The sequence below is a fragment of the Gymnoscopelus braueri genome, assembly GCF_963280865.1.
Source record: "Gymnoscopelus braueri genome assembly, chromosome: 12".
NCBI classification, from domain to species: Eukaryota; Metazoa; Chordata; class Actinopteri; order Myctophiformes; family Myctophidae; genus Gymnoscopelus; species Gymnoscopelus braueri.
Genome location: NC_137614.1, coordinates 7,092,480 through 7,118,720, shown reverse-complemented (window position 1 = coordinate 7,118,720; position 26,241 = coordinate 7,092,480). Strand labels below are relative to the sequence as shown.

The following is a 26,241-nucleotide window of genomic DNA, read 5'->3' as shown; positions in this document are numbered from 1 at the left end:
TTTTGGTCATTTTATCGTCTACTCAGGCTGTTGTGAGCCCCCCAGACCGTTTTTAAGTTGCTTGATTCAGTATTTAGATATTTGATATTCATTTTATCAGACACGCCCCCTTCCTATACAAACCCATTATAACTTCAAACTCCATTTTAGATTCATCAAAAACACTTGTCCTTAGTTCTGGTGACTCACCCTGCCCTCCTAATACGCGAGGGGGCCGTGTTTTTTCGAGAAAAAAAAAAACAATTGGAAAAAGAAAAAAAAAACAATTACAAAAAACATTTAAAAAAAGAAAAAAGTTATAAAAAAAACACGGCCCCCTCACGTATTAGGAGGGCAGGGTGAGTCAGCAGAACCAAGGACGGGTGTTTTTGATGAATCTAACATGTTAAAAATGGAGTTTGAAGTTATAATGGGTTTGTATAGGAAGGGGGTGTGTCTGATAAAATGAATATCAAATATCTAAATACTAAATCAAGCAACTTAAAAACGGTCTGGGGGGCTCACAAAAGCCTGAGTAGACGATAAAATGACCCAAAGTTTTTTTGAAAGTGAAATATCCCTTTAAGTGAAGGTGGGGGCCGCATGTGGCCCTCGTTGCCTATGTATGGTGTAGGGTTTACGTGGTTAAGACATCCTCGGATTCTACTGTATGAACTGGAAGAATGAATCTAGGTGTGAGATGTTATATGATAAGATAATGTTTTTGTCTTAACTCTTTGTGTCAGACATCTCATGTGTTGTGCTGTTTGGTGCCTGTATAGAGGGGGTCGTTCTACGTGACAAGTGAGTCTTTTTGTCTTTGGTATTGTACGTACATACAGTATTATTATGTAAGATCATTGTATCAATGTCTTCATTTAGTTATTTTATGTTATCAAAACAGAGTTTGAAGATGAAGTTAATTCCTGCACACTGAAGATCACCTTCTCAATGATTCCTTATGGCAACGTTTCCTTCAAGGACCTTTTCTTAAGACATGTTATCAGATTAGAAACACGAGGTCTTTACCAGTGTTGCCAGATTTAGCTAGTGAAACAAGCAACCAGGTCTATGAAAACAAGCCCAAAATAAGCGACTAGAGTGGTACTCAAAACATTTTCATGTCAAGGACCCCCAAATTAATATGTATTTGGCCACCGACCTTTTCTGACCTTTTCTGACCTTTTCTGACGAAAATTCGGCTCAAAATGCATACTACTATGTTAACACCAAAATGTGGAATGCCTTATCAAAAGTAATTAAAGATATCAACTCCCTACCCAAACTTAAAATTAATAATGGCTGGCCGTAAAATACAATTAGGCATAGTTTTTTTTTTGCCCACGATTTTGCAACCCATTTTTTCACCCAGTGCCAATTGCCTATGTAATCCTGGGCGCTACTCTCCGTCTGGCAGCCTAGGGAGAGCCAAGAACTGAGCTCATGCCTCCTTCAATGTATGAGGAGCTAGCAAGCCGCTTCTTATCACCTGACAGGGAGGAGTTTCCCCGGTAGGATGTAATGCGTGGAAGGAACACGTTATTCCAACCAGTTCCTTTCCCCTCCATCAGGCGCCCCGGTTGACCAGGGGGAGGCAGTACAGAGACCAGGATTACTGCATATTTTTGTGAGGGTACCTACTGTACCCTAGGGGACACAGGGAGAACATGCAAACTCCACACAGAAAGGTCCTTTCGCCAACCCCACCTACAATTAGGCATAGTTTAACTCTTTGTACACCTTGGTAGTAGCATCGTCTGCCACCCGCCTCCACCCCTCCTGCTACTGAGTTTTGTACTGATATGTATTGTATTGTATTACTGATGAATTGAGTACAATGGACCACAATGGAAACAAGCCCTCTGGAGCTTTTTTGTGTTATCCCTTCAGCACAACCTTTGACTGTACTACCATGTACTGTTAATAAGCATGTTAATAAAGTATTCAATCAATCACTTTCATCCTTGCTGTTGTCCCTATAACCTCCTCAGGTTCGGTGAAGGGGTTAACGGTAACCTGGTGATCGGCACGCTGGCGTGGCCCTCGCCGTGGGTCATCGTGATTGGCTCTTTCTTCTCCACCTGTGGGGCGGGGCTTCAGAGTCTGACCGGAGCTCCGCGTCTCCTGCAGGCCATCTCCCGGGATGGCATCATCCCTTTCCTCAGAGTGAGTGAGAGAGAGAGAGAGAGAGAGAGAGAGAGCACACTCTGAGTTCACCTCAGTGTTATCCCATTCAATCCGAGAATGCAATCCTATGTCATTTTAAGATCTCTTTGGCTATTCAAAAATAGCAGATATACAAGCTCATAGCGTGGCACTGACTGCCGTGCTAAACCGATTTTTAGAGATAGGTTTACAATTAGGGGGTTGGAATAAAAAAATGTCATTAATAAAATTGCTGTCCTAAAATGTTGATGTCCTCGCAAGTATAGTAATACAAACCTGTGTGTGTGTGTGTGTGTGTGTGTGTGTGTGTGTGTGTGTGTGTGTGTGTGTGTGTGTGTGTGCGTGCGCGTGTGCGTGTGCGTGTGCGTGTTCTTGCAGGTGTTTGGTCATGGTAAGGCCAACGGTGAGCCTACCTGGGCTCTGCTCCTCACAGCCAGCATATGTGAGATCGGCATCCTCATCGCATCCCTGGATGCGGTCGCTCCCATCCTCTCTATGTAAGTGTCCTATACACCAGGGGTCTTCAACAGGGGAGTCTTCAACAGGGGGTCATTAACCACTTGAACCCTAGAATCCCTAATCTGAGTGGAACATTAGCCGCAAATAGCGGCAAAATACTTTTGAACAGAACAGACCAAGTAAACAAAAAAAAGTTTAATCTGAAATTGTATGCAATATAGAGGGGGGTCCCTGCTTCATCTTCTCTCAGCTAGGGGGTCCTTGGCCTGAAAACGTTGAAGACCCCTGCTACCCATTCTTTCTATGTACAGTAAGTGTCCTGTACACCCTGATTTTGCTTTTTGAAAATCGATTGGGTTATTAAAATCAATTATTTGTATGATTAATTAAATCAAAAGTTGATCAATTAAAGTAGCAACCCTACTTGCATCTCTATAACCCCCTCTGTCTGTCTGTCTGTCTGTCTGTCTGTCTGTCTGTCTGTCTGTCTGTCTGTCTGTCTGTCTGTCTGTCTGTCTCTCATCTGTAGGTTCTTCTTGATGTGTTACATGTTTGTCAATCTAGCGTGTGCTCTGCAGACCTTGTTGAGAACGCCCAACTGGAGGCCTCGCTTCAAGTTCTACCACTGGTGAGTCCACCAATCAGAATCAGGTTCAAGTTCTACCACTGGTGAGTCCGACCAATCAGAATCAGGTTCATGTTCTACCACCGGTGAGTCCACCAATCGGAATCATCACATGTTTACAGGTGTAAAGAAGTGGGTGATTTATTTATTTTTTGTTGTGAAAGCTCTATCATTTTTGTTATTTTCACAAATAGACAATAAAAGTGGGGGGGGAGGGCAGGGAGAGCAAGGTTAAAAAGAAAGAATTAACAAAAGATATCTACATACAGTATATACGCATATCCAGCTGTCCAGGCATCATCAGACTGAGCATGTGTCCCATTATTGTGGCCAAAATATTTGCGATGAACTATTTCTTTGTGATAATCAAAATATGCTTAAAACACTTAAAATGGGACTTTTGTTAACCACTTTGAACCGAGCATCCCTATTCTGGGGGGTAACATTAGCTAAAAATAGCAGATCTACAAGCTCACAACGCGTCGCAATGCGACACATTGTGAACAAAGAGATTTGTCGTAGACGTCCAAGTACAGAGCCAACTCACGTCCACTGTATGACGGACAATTTCATGATAAACTTAAATCTCTGAGATTATTGTGAGTGTTTTAATTTTTTTTATCGCGATTAACGATTATCACCTCTTCCTTAGTTAGCGTCACACTGATCATGTGTCTGTCTGTCTGTCTGTCTGTCTGTCTGTCTGTAGGGCTCTCTCCTTCCTGGGCATGAGCCTGTGTCTGTCTCTCATGTTCATCTGCTCCTGGCATTATGCCATCGTTGCCATGGTGATCGCTACCTGCATCTACAAATACATCGAATTCTGTGGGTAAGTGACGGCCTTGTCCATCTGGGGTGATACGTGATTTTATTTTTTTTGCTTATTGGAAGTCGCTCTGGACAAGAGTGTCTGCTAAATGCCTAAATTGTTGGACTAAATGGACAAAAATCATCAGCCTGAGTTTAATTCGTGCTTAACAGGGCTGAAAAGAAGTGGGGTGATATGATATGTTAATGATGTGTAACAGGGCTATAGGAGTGGTGTGATATGATATGTTAATAATGTGTAACAGGGCTATAGGAGTGGGGTGATATGATATGTTAATAATGTGTAACAGGGCTGAGAAGGAGTGGGGTGATGGAATACGTGGAATCTCGCTCAGCGCAGCACGCTTCGCCCTCATGCGGCTGGAGGAAGGCCCACCACACACCAAGAACTGGAGGTCAGTCCAAAAATGTGGGTTTTCATACAGTAGCAACACAGAGACTAACAGTGATGGTTATAGAACAGAACGTTTTTGGTCTCGGGTACTTACAGTACATGCAACTCAGGCAAATGTCTCACAGTGGAGTTAGCGGCCAGGTTCCTCTGTCAGTATGTCAGCGAAAGTGACGGACAATCCACCGGCTAATTCGGCATCTATTTGTCTATGATCAAAACTGCTGGGTAGGATAGTGTTGATTTTGACAGCAAATTTTGATTCCGTTTTAGTCATAGTCTTTTGAATCAAATTCCTTTTAGTTTTAGTCACATTTTAGTCATCTGAAATGTTTTACTGTTAGTCTAGTTTTAGTTGACTAAATATCATAAGATTATAGTCGACTAAATCTACAGTTGATTCAGTCGACTAAAATGTATTTTGGCGGTGCCTTGATGGCGTCGTAATGGCTGATTTTACACTTGGTTGCATGCTGAAAATAGCCGTTTTACAAGCTCACAACGCGTCGCAGCGCGGCGCGTTGTGAGCTTGTAGATCTGCTATTTTCAGAGTGCAACACCAGAGCACAACCAAGCATAAAATTACTTAGTTAGTTAGTTCTACTGGATCTCTTCTCCACTAGTCCCTCAGTAACATTTTAGTCTAGTAAATTGTCTAGTAAATTGTCAATATATTTAGTCTTAGTTTTAGTCATCGTAGCTTAGTTTTTATCAGTTTTTATTTAGTTTTTGTCAGTGAAAAAAGGGAGTTGACGAACATTTTTCGTCATAGTTTTAGTCGACGAAATCAGCACTGGTAAATACACTGTAGATGAGTCCTATACTATAGGACTCATCTACAGTGTAGTATAGCTAATTTCCTTGTTGAAATGAGTCACTGTCCCTTGCCTGTCTGTCTGTCTGTCTGTCTGTCTGTCTGTCTGTCTGTCTGTCTGTCTGTCTGTCTGTCTGTCTGTCTGTCTGTCTGTCTGTCTGTCTGTCTGTCTGTCTGTCTGTCTGTCTGTCTCTGTGTGTCAGGCCTCAGATCCTGGTGCTGGTGAGCATGGACGCTGAGCAGAACGTGGAACAGCCTCGTATGCTGTCCCTGACCAATCAGCTGAAGGCAGGGCGGGGCCTGACCATGGTTGGCGCCGCAGTGCAGGGAACCTTCCTCAATAACCATGATGACGTCCAGAGGGCCGAGCAGGTCTGTGGGTCACTACTATTATTTAGTCACAAGATCGTGTGAATACTTTTGATTGCTTCCATTTTTATAAACCCACTCAAACACTTAACCAACCACTTTCAAAATTCTTCAGAACTAGCGAAAATGTACGATCTACAAGCTCACAATGCATTCAGATGCGACACGTTGTGAGTTTGTAGATTAGGCGATTTTCACTAACTTTGCGTGACGCTCTTGTACACACATTAATTTATGGGGGAAGAATACATTCACACATCTCTGTCGGGTGGAAACCTCATATCTCCAAAACTGTTACTTTTCAGGATTAAAATTCACTTTGCTGCTACTTGATACTTTTGTGTGACGCTGTAGTATGATCTAGTAGGGCAGGGGTCGGCGAAGTAAGTTTGACCTCGGGCCAAACTTTTTCAAAGACTTTAGATAGTGGGTCAGAACACAATCAATGGCTAATTTAGGACGTGTAACTTGCAACAAACAAACATATATACAATAATAATTGTTACTACATAAAGATGTGGTATAGCAGAAAAAGCATGTGGAATCAAATGTTACAGGTGCACACATTTCCATATTCAACAAGTTAGAATATGGAAATAAGAGGCTTCTGCCCAACAGGCTCGATATAAAGTTCCTGCATACTGTACCCTCCTCACAACCTGTATGTTTTTGCGGGGTCCCACCATGCAGGCGTTACGCAAACTGATGGAGACAGAGAAGGTGAAGGGCTTCTCTCAGGTGGTCATCTCGTCCAACCTGAGGGACGGGACGTCCCACATCATCCAGACCGGAGGCCTGGGGGGCCTCAAACACAACACCGTGCTGGTGGCCTGGCCCCGGCACTGGAAGGAGGCCGAAAACCACCTCCACTGTAGGAACTTCATCGGTAAGTCACACAGGTGTTCTCTCAGGTGTGAAGTATTGCAGTGATTTTCCAAAATTATATGTATTTGGCCGCTGACCCCATGGGTGCCGCGCTATGAGCTATTGTTGAATAGCAGATATTCAAACATATTGATCAGTACAGATCTATGTACTGCCCCCATAAGATAAGAGTTCCATTCGTTCCATTTGAGAAGCTGTGATCATACATACCTCCCTCCCTGCACACAGAGGTGGTCAGAGAGTCCACCATGGCCAGTCTGGCGTTGCTGGTTCCTAAGAACATCTCCAGCTTCCCGTCCAACGGCGAGCGCTTCACCGAGGGACACATCGACGTGTGGTGGATCGTCCACGACGGAGGCATGCTGATGCTCCTCCCCTTCCTGTTGCGTCAGCACAAGGTCAGCGAAGGCTGCAGGTCACTGAGTGTCGGAACTTACAATATCTACTGAGCTGTTGGGCTGTTGTTCCGCAAATATAGCCTAGAATTATCATATCGAAACCTCTTATCTCCATATTCTAACTTTTTGTGTTTTTTTTTATTAATGGCCTACTTGATCACACTACAGCGTCACACAGAAGCATCGAAAGTAGCAGATCCACAAGCTCAAAACGTGGCACGAAGCGACGTGTTTTGAGCTTGTCGATCTGCTACTTTTGCTATTTTTGAATTTGAATCCCGAAAAAAAGTAACAGTTTTGGGCAACAATTCTCAGTTTGAATTTAACAATGGAACCACATTGTGTTGTGTGCAACCTGCAGCAGACTTAAATCCTTGTACACACAGAAATACCCGGCAACAAGGAGAATTCTGGATCTGATTTTGAACGTGTTGAAACTTAGCAAGATCTTTTCAGCGTTTGATTCCAGGTGTTTTGTGTGGAGGTAGTGTAAGATGATGACTAGTGTTTTGTGTGTGGACAGGTGTGGAGGAAGTGTAAGATGATTACAGGTGTTGTGTGTGTGGACAGGTGTGGAGGAAGTGTAAGATGATTCCAGGTGTTGTGTGTGTGTGGACAGGTGTGGAGGAAGTGTAAGATGATTACAGGTGTTGTGTGTGTGGACAGGTGTGGAGGAAGTGTAAGATGATTCCAGGTGTTGTGTGTGTATGGACAGGTGTGGAGGAAGTGTAAGATGCGTATCTTCACGGTGGCCCAGATGGACGACAACAGCATCCAGATGAAGAAGGACCTCATGACGTTCCTCTATCACCTGCGCATCCAGGCCCTGGTGGAGGTGGTGGAGATGGTGAGACACGCTGTTCACCACATTCTCTCTTCGCTCTTCAACGGCTCCCACATCATTTATATTAACCTTCTTCATTAACCATTTAAACCCTATATCGCAGGGCTCTATACTTGGCCCCCTCTTTTATCCCTGTACATCAAGTCTTACCGTGTACATACTTAAAGGAAATTTGCATACTGTACATGTCTGCATGATACTGATGAAAACATTTATATTATGATAAACATATTATCAACATAATATTGTTATTCACAATATTTGTATTACTCAGAATAAAAAGCTGATTTATGGTTGAACTACAAAAAGTGCTCCTCGGAGCACAGGTCTCCGCCAGGTCAGGTATGTTATTGTGGCCTCCTGGTGGCGCTATAATAGGCCAATGTGAAAAGGGTGTCATTTATTCTTAGGCCTTTCATGGCAATCGGACACTGCACACAGGACAGGACACACGGACACACGGACGGACGGACACACAGACGGACGGACAGGGGGTAAAACTCTCTCGCCATGCCTTTCGGCCTGGCGGAGACAATAACTTGATGATATCGAGGATGATGTCACCTATTATGTTCAGAATAGGGACGCTATAGGGTTCATGTGGTTAAATCACACAGCAGTGTGTTTTTCCCTGACAATAAAGTGGAATCATGTGGTTGTGGCTTCCTCATCTTCGTCACAATGCTTGATTCATAATTATGTCATGAGCTGTTGCAGATGTGTGACGCACGGTATGTCTTCCCTTCCACAGCACGACAGTGACATCTCAGCCTACACCTATGAGAAGACCCTGGTGATGGAGGAACGTTCACAGATCCTCAAGCAGATGCACCTCACCAAGAACGAGAAGGAGAGAGAGGTACGTACTGTAGTACAGTAGTGAGTCTGGTGAAGAAGGAGAGAGAGGTATACCCTGAGATGTCACAGCACTTTAACGGTTCAATAAACATTTTTCTTTAAACAGAGCCCCATCAGTGTGCGAGCGTTTGTTAATTTTTATTAGTTTACTGTTATTTTTCGCTTATCACCTGCCTGACAGACACAGTGTGTGGATGTACACGTCTTTCTATTCTTTTCATTCTGGTAGTACAGTACTAGCAAATAATCAGTCAATAATTTAATACGAATAATAACTAAAGGTAATTATGATTCATGCAGATACGCACATCAAACAATAATTCTTAATAAAAAAAAACTCAATTAAGTTGATCACCTCAATTGAGGTGATCATCTCAATAGCCCAAACTGGTCACCTGGCAGATCAAAAAGAGGTGGTTTCCCACCCCTGCCCCAGGTGGTTGTGGTCGGCTGCAATCGTTTTATGAATTATGACCAAGCAATGCAAATGCACACAGGTTTCATTTACAGCACAGGGTAATTGCAAAACAATCCACTGTTTTCTTTCAGTGGAGTTGTCATTTGAAAAAGAGTGAGGGATGTTGACATCCTAATATAATCTTGGAAGGGCTAAACCAGGAGGATTTATGGGAGAATTTACTCAGAATATTTGGTATAGCAACTCGTGTCCATCATAGAGCTGTTGTATTTATTCAGCGCTGTTCCATGACTTCTTTAAAAAGAACTTCATATGTTTTCTTGACTTTAATCCCAACAGATCCAAAGTATTACAGACTCCTCCCGTGGGTCCATCCGACGTAAAAAGCCATCCAGCCAGCGGGGGCGCCACAGCGTTGACGAGGGAGCCAGCGGAGCAAAAATAACAGAAGAAGAGGTTCTCCTGTTTCATATTTTTCATGTTTCATGTTTCATATCTTGACATTGTAGCCATTTACCTGATATTATTAAAGGAACACATCGCCCCCAATTTATTCATTTGTTTCCGTGAAGCTTTGAATACACGCAGATCTTTTGATGTTGTCCCATTTTTATACCATGAATGAAGAGTCCAAATGCAAGAGAAGAAGGTAGAGAATAGGCCTACTTGATGAATTGAAAAAATAGGGTTCCATTGATTAACCACAGGAAAACTGTTTTCCCTGTTTACAGTTTACAGTTTAGGCATTTAGCAGACGCTCTTAATCCAGAGCGATTTACAGTAAGGACACAAGATAATACATCATAATACACATAATACATCAAATGCATAAAAATCGTAATCTAATAATAAAGTAATACATAAGTAAACCAATAATCTAATAATAACTACTACAGTACATACTTAAACCAAGAACCTATCCTCAGCGTACATTGAAACTATACACACTACAGAATGCCAGGTCAACAATGACCTGGCATTTGTCTACATAACATGCTATCTAAGTTACATTTTAGCCTTTGCATAATCCTGCAAGGTCGTCAAGGCTAGGGCAAGTGCTACGGGCTGAGATGGAGTCTGAAGAGGTGAGTCTTCAGATTACGGCAGAAATCACTGTGATTTAGCTGCAAGTAAGCTTCCACTGGGCGGGTTCAGCCACACTAAAGTAAGCCTTGCTGAGCCATGTGGCCTGTAGGGGCAGGAGCCTATCTCCTGTTTCAGTAGCTTGAGGTGGCTTGATGTAAAAGTACACCCCCTGGAAATGATGCTAGTACATTGCAGGGACTTACCTCCCAATCCAACCCTTGATGCTGGGTGCCAAGCAGGGAGGTATTGGGTCACCATTTTTCAGTCTCTGGTTTGACCTGGCCCGGGAATCGAACCCTGACCTTACAGTCGCGGGGCGGACACTTAAACCACAAGGCCACTGGGTTAGTCACACTGATTGGTGTCATTGTTCTCTCTTTCACCCTGCCATGTTGTCACATCACACTGTCTCCTTACACCCTAAACAGGTGCAGTTGATCCACAATAAGAACTCTGCCCCGGCCAACACCAGTCCCACATCCCCCGCTGTGCCTGTAGATGGCGCTGACGTGCAGAGGTCCTGGACAGATGACATAAAGGGTGAGAAAAAGGGGCGGAGCCAAGCAGCGGCAGCGAACCCAGACGGGGTGAAAGACCTCTTCAACATGAGGCCGTGAGTTACTGTACCTGTCACTCATTTCTAGGGGCGGCAGTGGCTCAGGGGTAGGCTGGCCGGTAGAGCGGCCGGATGGCGACTGTGAGGTTCCCAGTTCGATCCCGGATTACCCCTGAGTTAGTGTTGAAGTGTCATTGAGCAAGACGCTGAACCCCTAATTGCTCCCGATGAGCATGTTGGTGCCTTGCATGGTTTCCTCCGCCATCTGTGTATGCATGTGTGTGTGAATGGGTGAATGTAATGCACAATCTATGTAAAGCGCTTTGGATAAAAGCTCTATATAAATGCACCATTTACCATTTTGCACAGTAAATCCCATAACTTTGACTCTCTGAGGGCACTATTTAGAGGTGCACGGTAGCGCATGCCCAAATCCAATTGGGGTATAGTTAAACGTTGCATTACCTGAATACAAAGTGAGTTGCAAAAGTGCAAAGTGGTATGTAGACACTGACTTAGTCATGGGTGTATATTGCATTTACTAAACCAATCACAGTAAACTAGCCAGCTCCTGTTACCTTTAAATAGGAGGTGTGCCTGCATGTTCCATGCTCGTTGCTATTTGAATGACGGATTCAGCACTTGGAAGAATAATTCTGCCAAAAAAAACATTTGACCGACCGTGTGTGAATGGGTGAATGTAATGCACAATCTATGTAAAGCGCTTTGGATAAAAGCGCTATATAAATGCACCATTTACCATTTTGCACAGTAAATCCCATAACTTTGACTCTCTGAGGGCACTATTTAGACAATCTATGGTGCACGGTAGCGCATGCCCAACTCCAATTGGGGTATAGTTAAACGTTGCATTACCTGAATGCAAAGTGAGTTACAAAAGTGCAAAGTGGTATGTAGACACTGACTTAGTCATGGGTGTATATTGCATTTATTAAACCAGTCACAGTAAACTAGCCAGCTCCTGTTACCTTTAAATAGGAGGTGTGCCTGCATGTTCCATGCTCATTGCTATTTAAATGACGGATTCAGCACTTGGAAGAATAATTCTGCCAAAAAAAACATTTGACCGACCTACGGGAGCATCATTAATAATGTTACGATGTCAGGAGACGCAGGGGAAACAAAAAAGTTCTGCTCACTGAAACATCACATGGAAACGAGAGGTGTCCAAACACAGTGGCTGTAGTGCTGTGGTCACTCAGAACCACTGGTCAGAATTATCTTAGCCTGATGTCTCCTCATGTCCAATAGACAGCTGTGATATCTTGACATATCAACTTATTATTCACATCAATCTTAGTTAGGTTCTTTTTTTAAACTGCATATTAAAGCATGACAGAAAATGTCAATTGCGTCGGTTGTAAACTAGCAACGCACACTGCGTTCCATACTTGTACCACTTTCCGCCGGGTGCGAGATAGGGCCTTGAGAGTGTGCAAATGGAACCAAATGGTCCCTTGTAGGTCCATTTGGTTCCATTGTACCTGTTTGAGTGAGTATAAACGCTCTTGAACCATGACACTTTAATCATTTGTACTGTACACTTTGTGTACTGTGTGACTGTAACTGAGTGTAGGCCTACCTGAGGTTTTGGATGTAATGCAAGAGGATTTCTGTCCCTGTGTTCAGTTCATAATCATTGTTTCCTTTCAATGCTGCAGAGAGTGGGAAAATCTGTAAGTATTTTTTTTATATGAAATTGCTATTCATATTCCTATTCATATAGGCCTACTGTTGATGCATTCTAGTATGCTGCATGTCCACAGAACTTTGAAGCACTGTTTACTCTGTTTGACCAGGGTTCAAGCTCTTTGTAAAGCTCTTTGTAAAGCCAAGCTTGTGAGCCTGTAGGCTGCCTATGTTTGGCTTTTTTCAATTAAACAAAAGTTATTTTTGATGTACTCTTTCCCTGGTATGTTTTTTCCACAATAACCATTACACATAAATGTGTTTTTGGCAACTTCTCTAAACATTATGAAACACTATTTTTTTTGTCCCGAGTGACTGCAACTGACACCCGTGGAAATATATTTAATAGCTATTTTTAAATGAATGCAGCATTCCTTTTAGAGCGGTACTTACCTGATTTTGTTTCGAACTGAATTCTGGGAATCGCATTTCTAACAGACAACAGAGTCGCTAAATCCTTCCTCACTTTCTGGAGCTTGCATGAACATTTCCCCCACTTCTTTACACCTGTGATGTGACAATAACGTTGATTATGATTATGAAAAGACAACTAAAATGGATGTTACACTTTAAGCATTATTGGTTCTGGATAAGAGCGTTTGCTCGGCGTCTAAACTGTAACTTGGGCCCTAGGTAACCGGAAGACTCACCCCAAAACACGCTCGCGAACCAGCGGTTCTTGTATTTGTTTTACTGAGGATAAGGTTAGAAATAAGTTTAGGGTTAGGCATAGTTTTACTGAGGTTACGTTTAGGAATACCAGGTGAATATCGCCTGATTTCCCCCGGGGCGACTGTGTTTTGGGGAGAGCGTTTTGGTATTCGTGCCCTACAGACACTAGTCTAAACAGTATGTTTCCTATACAGAAACCAGTCTAAACTGTAACGTGTTTCCTATACAGAAACCAGTCTAAAAACTGTAATGTGTTTCCTATACAGAAACCAGTCTAAAAACTGTAATGTGTTTCCTATATAGAAACCAGTCCAACTTGCGGCGCATGCACACAGCCTTGAGACTGAATGAAGTCATCCTAAAGAAATCCAAGGAGGCCAAGTTGGTTTTGCTCAACATGCCGGGACCTCCAAAGAACCGCATGGGAGATGAAAACTGTATCCTTATCATCTAGTTGCCTTCAGCACGGCATAATAATTCCATACTGTATATCGTTGCTGTCAGGCAGAAACCTCTTATCTCCATATTCAACTTTTTGTGTTTTTTTGGGGTAAATTAACGCCCTACTTGATCATACTACAGCGTCACAGGAAAGCAAAAGTAGCAGATCTACAAGCTCGAAATGTGGCTCGAAACTTGTGGATCTGCTACTTTTGATGTTTTAGAATTTGTTTTTGAATTTGAATTAGAGTTTTGGGCATATGAGGTTTCCGCCTGACGGAGACGATATTCCATTCAGTATTTTATCACCATTCACACATAGCCTACTGCAGTAGCAGTGTGTAATAATGCTCCAGTTTCTTTTGAACGTGGAAAGATTTCTACAGTTCCGCTGGGGCACCAGTGGCTCAGGAGGTAGAGCGGCCACTTGGGGAATCAGCAGTTCCACTGTGCCACTGTACCACCCACGCAGTGTCTTATGAATGAATGAATGAATGAATGCATTTTTATTTTCGTGTCTTGTCATAAGACCCATCCCTTACCGGATTATTAGCCTCGATCTCCAGGCTTTTATTGTTTAGTTTTGCTAAAAAATAAAAGCCTGGCCCAGCCCGTCGGTGTACTCGGTATGAGGAAGTGTTTCACTTCCCAACCAACCAGAGTGCAGTGGGCGTCGCTCGTAATGTTGCGTTAACGGGGCGGGGGTTGACGGACAGATCGGTGAACCAATGGGATCAGGCGCAGTCTCTCGCCGGCTCTATACACCCGCCCCTCTATACACGAAATCAGGAGCGTTGGGGCAGTCTACCGGATTATAAGACACCATTTTCTAGGGGCGGCAGTGGCTCAGGGGTAGAGTGGCCGGTAGAGCGGCCGGATGGAAGCTGTGAGGTTTCCAGTTTGATCCCGGGCTCCCCCAGAAGAGTTGGTGTCGAAGTGTCCTTGAGCAAGACGCTGAACCCCTAATTGCTCCCGATGAGCAGGTTGGTGCCTTGCATGGTTTCCTCTGCCGTCGGTGTGTGAATGTGTGTGTGAATGGGTGAATGTAATGCACAATCTATGTAAAGCGCTTTGTATAAAAGCACCATATGAATGCACCATTTACACCAAAAACATTAATAAACAATATCACATTCACTTCCTGGAAACAGCACAAGTAAAAAAGAAAATATTTGCTTAATACCCAAAAACTAAAAATAAATATCCATCACATATATGTTTTCTTTGTCAGTTTGTCCCATGCTTTCTCTAAATATTCTGCAAGTGCGAATAGAGCACCGAAGTCTGACGTAATTTACACATCCTACCTGGGTCGCGTTTTTTTCCCCTCGTTCTGAATTCCCATAGACGTGTTTAATATCGCGGGAAATAAGAACTGTGTTCCAAAAATTAACAAATGATCCCGCGGCGATTTCACTCTTATGGATATGAAGCATCAACTGATGGTGAGAACACACTAACTTTAGTTCCGCCGAATTAGTTAAATTTCATCCAGAAACGGACTGTATCAAATATGAGTGACTGACTACCATAAACGATACAGAGCTACCTGCCTGACCATATCGCCGAAACAGTTTGTTTATTTTTGAACCTCAATTCTTATATGAGACGATTCTAAGATGACCTGAGACAAAGATAGGGCTCGCAACTCACTTTCGTGCTCCAGGTTTTATTCAAACAAAACAGCTGATGATACGATGTTTCGACCCTTTCGGTCTTTTTCAAGTATAAACAAGAAAGCAGGAAATGACCTCTTTTTATACAGAAATGGATGATTTTGGTTACAAGCCCCACCTGGTGATCAGGGGCGGTACCAAGACTTAATAAACATTTTATCAAAAGACAACACTTCATCTTTTAAATTCTTTTACAAAATATTTTTAGAACATTTTCTTGATTTTTTACGACAGTTTTTTAGAAAAAGACTTTGGTAGAAATATAAATTTTAGAAACAGTAGACTCTATTCATTTGTTCAACAGACAGACAATAAGGTCTATGCTTAATAACGATTCTAAGATGACCCAATGTTATTCTCCATGGAGAAATTACTTTTACGACCCAGGGGATGAACGAGTGACGTCAGGACTTCTGTACTCTATATCTTATGTTCAAAAATCCATACGAAGTCTCTCTGCGTCACTTAACCATATCAAATCTAGGTTTTTACACGTATTTTATTTTTTTACGTAGCTGATGATATAAGGGGCAGTAGAGTTCTGTTCTTTGACTGTGACTGTGCGTCTCAGACATGGAGTTCCTGGAGGTCCTCACCGAGGGTCTCAACCGGGTCCTCTTGGTGCGTGGAGGAGGACGTGAGGTCATCACCATTTACTCCTGAAGACCCGCCCACAAAGAATGTGTCATCCAATCACCTTCACCTGACCCACCCTGTCCATCCAATCACCTTCACCTGACCCACCCTGTCCATCCAATCACCATCACCTGACCCACCCTGTCCATCCAATCACCTTCACCTGACCCACCCTGTAAAGAGAGATTTGATGTCTCCCAGGGACCGAAACGAGTGAAAATAGCCCATCTACAAGCTGCTTTCTTCACTACTTTTTATGGATTATTTTATTCATTTAAGAAATTATTTTGAAAAATGTTTGAATTCGTTTTTTAATTCATGAACAACATTTTAATTGTATAAGTATATTATGTAAACAAAAAGTAGAAAAGGAAAAAAAGGGATACTTACACGTGACCTATAAAAATGGGTCTGCGACCCAAAAATGGGTCCCCGACTCACTATTTGGGAAACACTGACTTAAGCCACTCTGTCTCTCCAATCACCTTCACCCCTACCCCACCTTGTTGTCGCATAATCATCTGGATTTGCACTGCGTGTTCTATTTTTTGCTTTTGAAAAGAATAATACATATTGAAAGTGGTTTAAATACGTATATATATTTTTAGGTTATATAATTTGCCTCTGCATTGTGGAAATATGCGCACAAACTAATATAAGAGTAAATTGAAATATATTTCATAAATGTTTGTATATATTGCAATAATAATGTGTGTTTGTCACAAAATCTTTTCTCATGGTACGACAGTGTGAGGATGAATATGAATTTATACTTGTCTTTAACTTTATTTGCTAAGGGCTGACGTTTATTGGAAAAATGAGGGATTATTGGCTGTTCTTTATCATTTGCTGCCATTTTCTATTATTTATTTATCTATTTATTTATTTATTGGTTTATTTATTTATTCATTCATTTGTTCATCTGTTAATTGAAATGTCTGTGTTTGTGTCTCATAAAGAATCTTCAGAAACATAATATCAATAATTCAACCAGTCAGTACAAGCACACACTGTCAGGTCATGGAGGTCAGATTAGCAACACAGCTGCCTGCATGAGCTGAACAAAAAAACTATGCTACAATAACATGAACTATACCTTGCTTTGACCCCATGTGTTGAACTTTGTAAGTAGTTTACATTGATAAATCACCTGATTGATCACCTGATATGTACACATTACTACCAGCATTCTGCAGTCTGTGACCAGAGCCTACAGGGATTACACTTCATTGTTTTCTAAATACAATAGTTGGAAATGCGTCATGGAGCACACACAAGCACATTTTAGGAGATTGATCTGAATATATTCTTCTTCTAATCAAGTTCAGGCTATTTCTGTCTGCGACTGTTCAGCTGTACAATTATTTTTGCCAAATCGATGCGATCGCAATGTGATACATGTACAGAGAAAAAGGGGTTTGATACTGACCTTGTATTTGTTAAATAAGTATAAAATCAAGACTAATTAAGCCTTGTTCTGTTTAATAAGGGAATTTACTCCCAGAATTTAGTCCAGAATTGTATTTTATTTTATTTGAATACGTTGTCTTAGTTGTCATTTCCAGATGCTTAATCTATTTATTTAGGTTTGACAAAGGGCTCTACATCTTTACACCTCAAATTGAGCTCAGTACATTCAACTGTGAATGAACTTGGCATCTTCAGTTGGACCCGTTATTACATTGTAATCATCTTCAGTTGGACCCGTTATTCCATTGTAATCATCTTCAGTTAGACCCCGGGTTGTTCCATTGTCATCATACAATAATGGCTCAAAGGTTTCGTGTTGCTCCAAAGGAGCATTTCACTGTGATCTGATAATATACTATAAAGTGCGTATCTATCAATGTGTGTTTATCTTCATGTATGAAGTTAGAGTATCCTGCAGACTACCTTCCTGTTTTGTTGTGTTTTGTATGGCTTTGTTTCATGTTGTGTCTTTATTAGATTCATAGTTTTGCCTTGGACATTTTAATTGTAAATAAAAACATACTGTATGACTTCGTACATACAAACTTAACAATATCAGAGTTTTTCAATCTATTTTACGAATACATCTATCTCATGAATATCTTATTTTGATCAAACAAAGAGATAGGTAGGCCAAATGAAGCATGTTAAGTGTGACAAGGAGCAGTTAGATATAAAGTTTTGCAAACCCAGAGTTTGCAAAGGGTTTCACACAAGTCCTAGTCAAGCTCAGAAGGTTCATAGTATAACTATAGAATCAGACATGATATTTCAGTCAGAGGCCATCACCATAAAAACAAACTTTTATGAAACAAACTTTATAGTACATTATATTGTGGTCAGAGAAGATGAGTGGTACATAGTAGGCCATTGTTGGCATGTGATAATGTGTTTTAGGAGAACAGCAATATCAAAGTCTGTCCAGCTGATAGCGTCACATACAATGGGATATGTAGGTGACTTAATCTACAGAATAGGGCCAATGTCACACCTGTTGCAACCTCATATCACTCTTCAAACAAGTGTAATGATAAAGGTGTTTGAAGTTGAATCGATGCCAAGCAGATTAAGCCATATTGGTTGTGAAATACAATCTGTCAGAGGAGCACCATTAACACCTATTGAACAGGTGGCACCATATTAAAATATAAGAGTTTAATAGGGTGCGATTTTAGAGTACTTGGACCTGCAGAGAATATTAGAGCGAATATTTGACAATATTACTGTAAGCTGTTGTTTTACTTTAGTGTCATGCGTTCATGTAATCTGTGGAACTCTAAAAGTGTCTAGACTGAGATAATTTAGTTGAAGAGCCGTTGCTGTGTTATCAGTAAACTCAGTGATTGTATCATAGACAGTGCTCCTCATCACAACATGATATCATTTTTAACCAGAAAGATTGCACAGTGCACAGTGCATACCTCTGTCAACAAAATCTGTTTCCATTTCTACCGTAGATATGTGTGAATATGTCATTTTGCACTTGCCCTTGACTGGGTCCTTTTACCTTTTCCTCCAAAGGCTAACACTTGAACCCTAGAATCCCTATTCTTGAGAAAATAGCATATCTACAAGCTCACATAAAATCAGATCTGATTGATGTAATGGATTTTTCAAAACTTACATCTGTACATCTGCTATGTTCGAAAGATTTTGACATGTTTTGAAAATGTGTGAAATGGGACCGTCTGCATATTGAGTACTTTTGTCACTTTAAATATATTTTGATGCCAATAATAATTTTGAATACAGGACTTTGACTTGTAACAAAGTATTTCTACATTGTGGTATTGCTACTTTTACTTAAGTAAAAAACATCTGAGTACCTTTTGCACCCCTGACTAACGCTCATCCTATGAAAAAAATTATTACAGCGCATGCATGGGACCCTAATCTAACCCACACACGCATGCCACAGGGCCTCAGCCCTTGGTCAATGCACATTTTCCATTTTGCCTACAACGCCACAAAATAAAATGTCACGTTCTGTCTCTCCACCTGTCTATTTCTCTCTCTCTGTCTCTGTGTCAGTGTTGATTTCGTCGACTAAAACTATGACGAAAAATGTTCGTCGACTACCTTTTTTCACTGACGAAAACTAAATAAAAGCTAAGCTATGATGACTAAAACTATGACTAAATATATTGACAATTTTGTCAACAAATAAAAACTAGACTATTATGTCAGGGAGGGGACTAGTGGAGAAGAGATCCAGTAGAACTAAAAGACAAGTCATTTTGTTTGGTCGCGCGCTCTGGTGTTGCACTCTGAAAATAGCAGATCTACAAGCTCACAACGCGCCGCAGCGCGACGCGTTGTGAGCTTGTAGATCGGCTATTTTCAGCGCACAACCAAGTGTAAAATCAACCATTACGACGCCATCAAGGCACCGCCAAAATACATTTTAGTCGACTAAATCAACTGTAGATTTAGTCGACTAAATTCTTATGATATTAGACTAAAACTAAAACTTTTCAGATTACTAAAATATGACTAAAACTAAAAAAAAAAATCAAAAGACTATGACTAAAACTGATTCAAAATATGCTGTCAAAATCAACACTGCTCTGTCTGTCTCTGCCTAACCTCGCATCACCTGTAGCCTACATATACTGGACTCATTCTGCACACATGTTGCCAGATCCAAGTACTGTGAGTTCTTTCCTTTGTATGTCCTGCTGTTTGCCTCCTCACCTGATGTAAACCTGCTGTTTTTAATAAATACTGGACTTGACCTGCCTGCCTGGGTCCTCACCTGACATGCACCGTGACCCACTATTCCCTACATTAACCATTCACAGGCCCTATATATGTTCTCACTGACACAATATTAAACCTTGTTGGGCAAGAAGGTGCATGTTTATTCTGTACTATATACATGAGTATGCCTTATAAGTAAAAGGCATACTATTCTCACACAATGTAGCCTTTCTGTCTTGTTGTCACATACGGTTCTCATGCTGAAAACATGTTGAAAACAATGACACGACTATTCTGCAGATTAACAATTCATAATAGGCCTGCACGTTTTCACTGATGCAATATTTCTCTGCAAGAAGGTGCACATGTTTGTATTTTAGTTTTGAGTTTATATGCACACAAACCTAACACAATGTAGCCTTGTCGCCTGTAAAGAGGATGCTAGTGTCAGCTGTATAGACACCCTTTGTTTTCGCGTGACATTATTATTTTATTGCCATTGGGGTCAGGTTGTGACATAGCCTAGTGACAGAACTACTTTGAGTCAGTCAGTCAGAACTGTGTGGCTTATATATATGGCTTATAATATAGGCCAAAGTACAAGTAGCAGGACTCCTCTTCGAGGATCGAGCTCAACCAGACGCCTTCGACCTTCTTATCTGGGTGCTGTGTGAGCAGAGATAACTAGAACGGGAGAGAGGAAGCAAAGCAACGTGGTTTATTTTTTTGCAAGAGCAGGATGAAGAAGCAGAATTCCACCAGCCTTCGAGTGAGGCTACCTGCGCTCGTCCTCGTCACAGAGGTGCTCTTTCTCGCCCTCTATTATACCTTCGTCACGTATGATGAGCACACCGACGCCAAACTGCAGACCAACGAGACCAACCCCATGGACAATGCGGTGTACAGAGACTACCCCTTCTTCGCTGACATACAGGTAGTGATATGAAAATTACACGTCACAATTGTTGTGGCAAAATAATTAATCAAAATATGCTTACAACTTAAAATGCCACTTTTGTTAACAATTTGAACCCCCCAGCATCCCTATTCTGGGGGGAATGCGTTGTGAGCTTGTAGATCTGCCATTTTTGGGCGAATTGATTTGTGTAGAGTGAAATAAGAGCGTACCATATTGCAAATGTGCTCTTTAAACGTCCGTCTTATCAAGTATAGAGGGTTTAAGTAGTACTGAATTTGCAGCTAGCTCAACAAAAGCTAATTCATCCTAGTGTATGACGGAGGACAATTTCACGATTAATTAAAATCTCTGCGATATGATTATTGTGAGCGTTTCTTTATCACGATAAACGATAATAACTATCATCGTCCCATCTCTGACACACACAGGTCATGATATTCATCGGCTTCGGGTGCCTCCTGGCCTTCTTCCGTCTCTACGGATTCGGGGGGATGGTGTTCAACTTCCTCACGGCCACGTTCGCCACCCAGTGGGCCATTCTGGTGCAGGGCTACCTCCAGTTCAGCCAGGACGGTAAGATCCACCTCGGGGTGGTCAACCTCATCAACGCAGAGTTTGCCTGCGCTGTGGTGTTGATCTCCTTCGGGGCCGTGCTGGGGAAGACCAGTCCCGTGCAGCTGCTGGTCATGGCTCTGCTGGAGGTCCCCGTCTTCGCGGTCACGGAATGGGCCGTGTTGAAGTATCTCAAAATCACAGACGCCGGAGGGTCTATTTTGATCCACCTGTTTGCATGTTACTTTGGCCTGGGCGTCACGTTCGTCCTGTACAGGCCCGGTCTGAACGAAGGCCACGCCAAGGAGTGCACCAGCTACCAGTCGGACATCTTGTCTGTGATGGGGACCTTGTTCCTGTGGGTCTTCTGGCCCTCCTTTAACTCGGCACTGGCGCTGAAAGGGGACGACCAGCACCGGGCCATCGTGCACACCTTCATCGCCCTCAGCTCGTCCACGCTCACCGCGTTCGCCCTCTCCGCCATGCTGAACAGAAACGGCAAGCTCACCATGGCGGACGTGCAGAACGTCACCCTGGCAGGCGGCGTGACAGTGGGGGCGTCCGTCGACATGATGATATCCCCAGCCGGTGCGTACGGGCTGGGCATGCTGGGCTGCACCGCTTGCATGCTGGGTTACAGGTACCTGAGCCCGTTCTTGGCTCGGCGTCTCAGGATCCAGGACCAGTGTGGAATACACAACCTGCACGGCCTTACCGGACTTATATCTTGCGCCGCGGGGATATGTGCCATCCTGACGGCCTCGGAGGAGGTGTACGGCCCCAGTATGTATGAGATCTTTGCCCACAGAGCGCCTATGGCAGGGGACCCCAAGCTGCTGGAGCTGCAGAAGCTGATTCCTGCTCTACAGGCGGGCTTGGGGAGGACCGCACGGGAGCAGGCTCTCTACCAGGTAGCAGCCATCGCTGCTACCATAGCTATAGCAGCACTGGGAGGCATCCTCACAGGCTTTGTGTTGAAGCTGCCCTATCTAGCATCACCATCAGACGAACTGTGTTTCGATGACGAGCTGTTTTTCGACGTTCCGCCTGACTACAATTCACCGGCTAATTTCAAAAGCACAGTCGCAACAGAGGATCCTGCTAACGGATGTACATCACTGCTGCAGGGGTCATCGCCATGCTGACTTGTGGTGGACATTTTGATCAAAATTCTATTTTTGCCACAGACATACAAAAGGAGTGGACAATAATATTACCAGAAACACATAAAGAGCAAGCCCTGAATGACCATAGCAGGTCTGTAAGAGTGTACAAAAAAGAGTGCAGGTCTGAGAGTGTACAAATGGAACCAAATGGACCCTTACGGGTCCATTTGGTTCCATTTGTACACTCTCAGAGTTAAGGGGGTCCTTGCAAATAAAACTTTTGAGAACCACTAGTACTTTTTGTTGTTGTTTTATAACCACTGTAAATCTGTAAACGTAGTAAATCAGTGTCATACATATTCTGAAGAAAACCTGGAGACTGACATTCAGTAATTTGGTCTTATGATCAAAATAAGAACATTATAATGGTGTGTAAAAAAGAAAATCTAAAATTTTCCATGGACGAGACCAAGTCTTTGCCACGTGTACGGACATATTGATGACACCTGCACTTATGCTGTTGACTGATACTGTATGTATATGTATAGCTTCTTGAACATGTATTAATAACAACGTATTCTACCTTCGATTTGATGATATGCTTTAGTTAATTAGGATAAGATAAGATAAACTAAACCTTTATTGAGCCCCAAGTCAGGTAATTAACAATGATCTAATCAACGTGTGTTGTATATTTATTGATAACATTGTGATAGCACTGTATTACTTTGAGACCAGTCTCAAAAAACACTTTGTGGTGGTCTGCATATTTACTCTGAACAAGACCACTCTTTTTTCCCTCAGAAGTCATCTACTGCTGCTTTATTAGATTAACTGTCAGTACAAGAGTGGTTTTGGTTAATTTTCAGATTCATTCTTGAATTCATAATTAATTATTGTAAAGGAAGAGTAAGCGATATTCTTGTGTTAAAATAAGTGTTAGTTAGTTTTATATTCTGATATTAATCATTGTTATAGAGGGTTTGTTCAGTAACAGGAGTCTCCATGTCTTTCCAGCTCTTTAAGGACACAGAAAATACATTTTCAGGTCGGGATACCAATTTTATCCAATCAGGATAGAAACCTCACACAGAATATAGGATAAACAAGTGAAATTGGAAGTGATGACACAAAGAAATGAGCAGACACAACTGGAATGGAACACTATAAAATTGAAGCTGATAAATGGGTACTCTTTTCTGATGATGCCCACACAGCCTAGGAAACTTGTGGATAGCAATAATTACTATCAGATAATAGAGCTTTAACCTTTTTGTTACCAAAACAAATCACTTACCCTACCTTTCATAACTATTATTTGAGTAATTTATGCATGCATATATTATGCTTAGAGACTTTACATTTCAAATACTTCATGCTGAAATGGTATAATCTATTTACCAGCTATTTTGAATACAGACCATTATACATATGCAGTAGCAGTAACGTTCTTATCATCTGTAGTAGTAAGATAGCTGTCACTCATCTGTCTGTCTTATTACACTCAATATTGAGCTTTTCTAAAGTCAGTAAGATATAATTGCAGTGTTTCAGATCAAAGCATTGCTTTGTGTTGAATAGTATTATTGTATATAAATTTGTATTCTACTCACATTTGCAAGTTTGTTGAAACCTCATTATATGACGTTTGAACCCTCACTAGACCTTGGACACCTATGATGTTTGACCCTTCACTAAAACAGGAACCTCAGTAACCACACTACCACCATGTGCCATAACATGGCAAAATAACAAAAACAACACCAACAAAACACTACCATACAGTGACTTCTCAGTCCATCCATAATAAATCAACTTAACACAAATTCTTTCAGGTGGTTTGCTGTTCATTCTCTGACAGGCACATGGCAGTTTAGTGGGCCTCTGTGCTAGTATTGCTAGGAGTGGGGGATGAAAAGGGGGCTTGGGCCAAGACTGGGGCAGGAGTGGGGGGAGGCGAAACTGATACAGGGGCAGCCAGGGCCAGTGAAAGGGCTGAAACTGTAACCTTGCGTCACCAGACTTTCCACCTCGGACTGAAACTGGGCTTTGAAGCAGGGCAGGCTCTTTTCGGATTTGATTTTGTATTTGTAGACTTAGTCCCGTGGGGGAAATTCTGTTTCAGCTTTAGCTTATGACTGCTTAGATGTTTATTATGAGTGTGATTTAAGGGTTAAGTGTCTTGCTCATGATTGATTGATTGAAACCTTTATTTCAGGGAAATCCATTGAGACCAGGGTCTCTTTTTCAATGGTGCCCTGTGTACAAAAAGACATTTACAACAGTGGTTTTACAGATGTGACAAGGACAACAAGGTACATATAAAAATAAAAAGGTTGCAAAAGTTATATATTAAAACCATATATTCCACCAAGCAGATGCATAGGGACACTTTGACACTTTGCTCAGGGACACTTTGACACAGGACACTTCGCTGAGAGGCAAAAGTAATCAGAAAAAAGTGAATTTCTGATTACCAGACTTCCTCTTTACCTACTAAGCTTCAGCCGCCCCCTGTTGCTCCGGGTCCCCGGCCCGTGCCAGTCTGGATTGGTGGCAGGGACCCAGAGAGGGCTCCAGTCTCTTCAGGGGCATATGGGTTCGAATCCTACTGCCGCCACCAGTATAACACTAGTGCTAGAAAGAACCAGATGTATGTCTGTGGAACATCAACTCCACAGTACAGCATTTACAACCACACAGTTGGTCCTCTTCTTCCACTCTGTCCACCTCTCACAGTGTTTGCAATTACTTCCAAACCAGCACCAGTTGAAAATACTGTACTGTCCTGGGATGAGAAAAAACTATTTTTTAACACAATCTTCTTTTATATTTCCTTGGTGAATTAAAGTTATATATTTTATGCGCGATGTGTGTGTGAGGTTTTATAACTAGGGTGGTGGGGCAGGACAACTTCCTCCAGTCACGGAAACACAGATACGGAACACGGTTTTGTTAGTTTAGAATATAGCTCTAGCTATCCAGTATTTTCTTAGCGATTGTTCTATTGATTACTTTTTCGATTAATCAAATAATCGACCAGCACATTTAAAAAAATATATATATACCTAAAAAATATTATATATATCAATGAATTCATGCAAAAATATTCAATTTCTTTTATATTCCACTGAATTGATTTGTCTGATTAGCACTTCATTTTTATACTTCGTTGTACAAAGGTGTCGTAACCAAAATAGCAAAAATAGCCGATCTACAAACTCACAATGCCAAGCGTTGTGTCTTGTAGTGGCTTCTTGTGGTGAAGTGTGTGGCTTGTAGATCTGCCATTTTGGATAATCAATCGACTACTCATTTCATAGTCAATAACCCTGAGATATCATCATAAGCCAGTGGTTCTCTCTAACTCTCTTGGAGTCATGGGTCCTTGAAATTAAAAGGTTTGAGAACTACCAGTTTGAGAACGACTATCATATCACTAAACAAAACAAACCAACACATCAACTATATAGTTTATATGGAGGTACAGGCTCTATCAATAACAGCATTACCATACCAGGATGAAATATGTTGTGATAAAGGAATGCAAATACAAAAACATTTCTAATGCCAAAGAATATATATGGGAAAAAAAGCCTATCAAATGAAGGTTAATAGGCATTAGTTTCTAGAAGTTTTTTCTTTGCTCTTCCTCATGGACCTATACTTGCGGATTATACCAG

At 41.8% G+C, this 26,241-nt stretch overlaps 2 protein-coding genes across 2 annotated transcripts in view; both read left to right on the top strand.

Annotated features, from left to right (window-relative positions):
• Nucleotides 1–15,838, top strand: part of LOC308097444 (solute carrier family 12 member 5-like) — a gene marked incomplete at both ends in the record, with an annotated part of 28,158 nt that extends 12,320 nt beyond the window's left edge. The window contains 16 exons of the mRNA XM_080445202.1: nt 726–783; nt 1,971–2,145; nt 2,524–2,642; nt 3,134–3,232; nt 3,939–4,058; nt 4,348–4,452; nt 5,466–5,634; nt 6,322–6,517; nt 6,745–6,914; nt 7,630–7,761; nt 8,510–8,617; nt 9,374–9,490; nt 10,549–10,733; nt 12,359–12,373; nt 13,362–13,495; nt 15,747–15,838. Of these exons, the coding sequence (XP_080301328.1) occupies nt 726–783; nt 1,971–2,145; nt 2,524–2,642; nt 3,134–3,232; nt 3,939–4,058; nt 4,348–4,452; nt 5,466–5,634; nt 6,322–6,517; nt 6,745–6,914; nt 7,630–7,761; nt 8,510–8,617; nt 9,374–9,490; nt 10,549–10,733; nt 12,359–12,373; nt 13,362–13,495; nt 15,747–15,838 (1,994 nt within the window). The remainder of the gene's footprint in view (nt 1–725; nt 784–1,970; nt 2,146–2,523; nt 2,643–3,133; nt 3,233–3,938; nt 4,059–4,347; nt 4,453–5,465; nt 5,635–6,321; nt 6,518–6,744; nt 6,915–7,629; nt 7,762–8,509; nt 8,618–9,373; nt 9,491–10,548; nt 10,734–12,358; nt 12,374–13,361; nt 13,496–15,746) is intronic.
• Nucleotides 15,839–20,720: 4,882 nt separating this feature from the next.
• On the top strand, nt 20,721–22,711 carry LOC308096771 (ammonium transporter Rh type B-like; the record flags this gene model as incomplete). The annotated part of the gene is made up of 2 exons (XM_080444221.1): nt 20,721–20,915; nt 21,329–22,711. The coding sequence occupies 2 exons, from the start codon at nt 20,721–20,723 to the stop codon at nt 22,595–22,597; spliced, it is 1,464 nt and encodes a 487-aa protein (XP_080300347.1). The 3' UTR covers nt 22,598–22,711.
• Between the last annotated feature and the right edge of the window lie 3,530 nt (nt 22,712–26,241).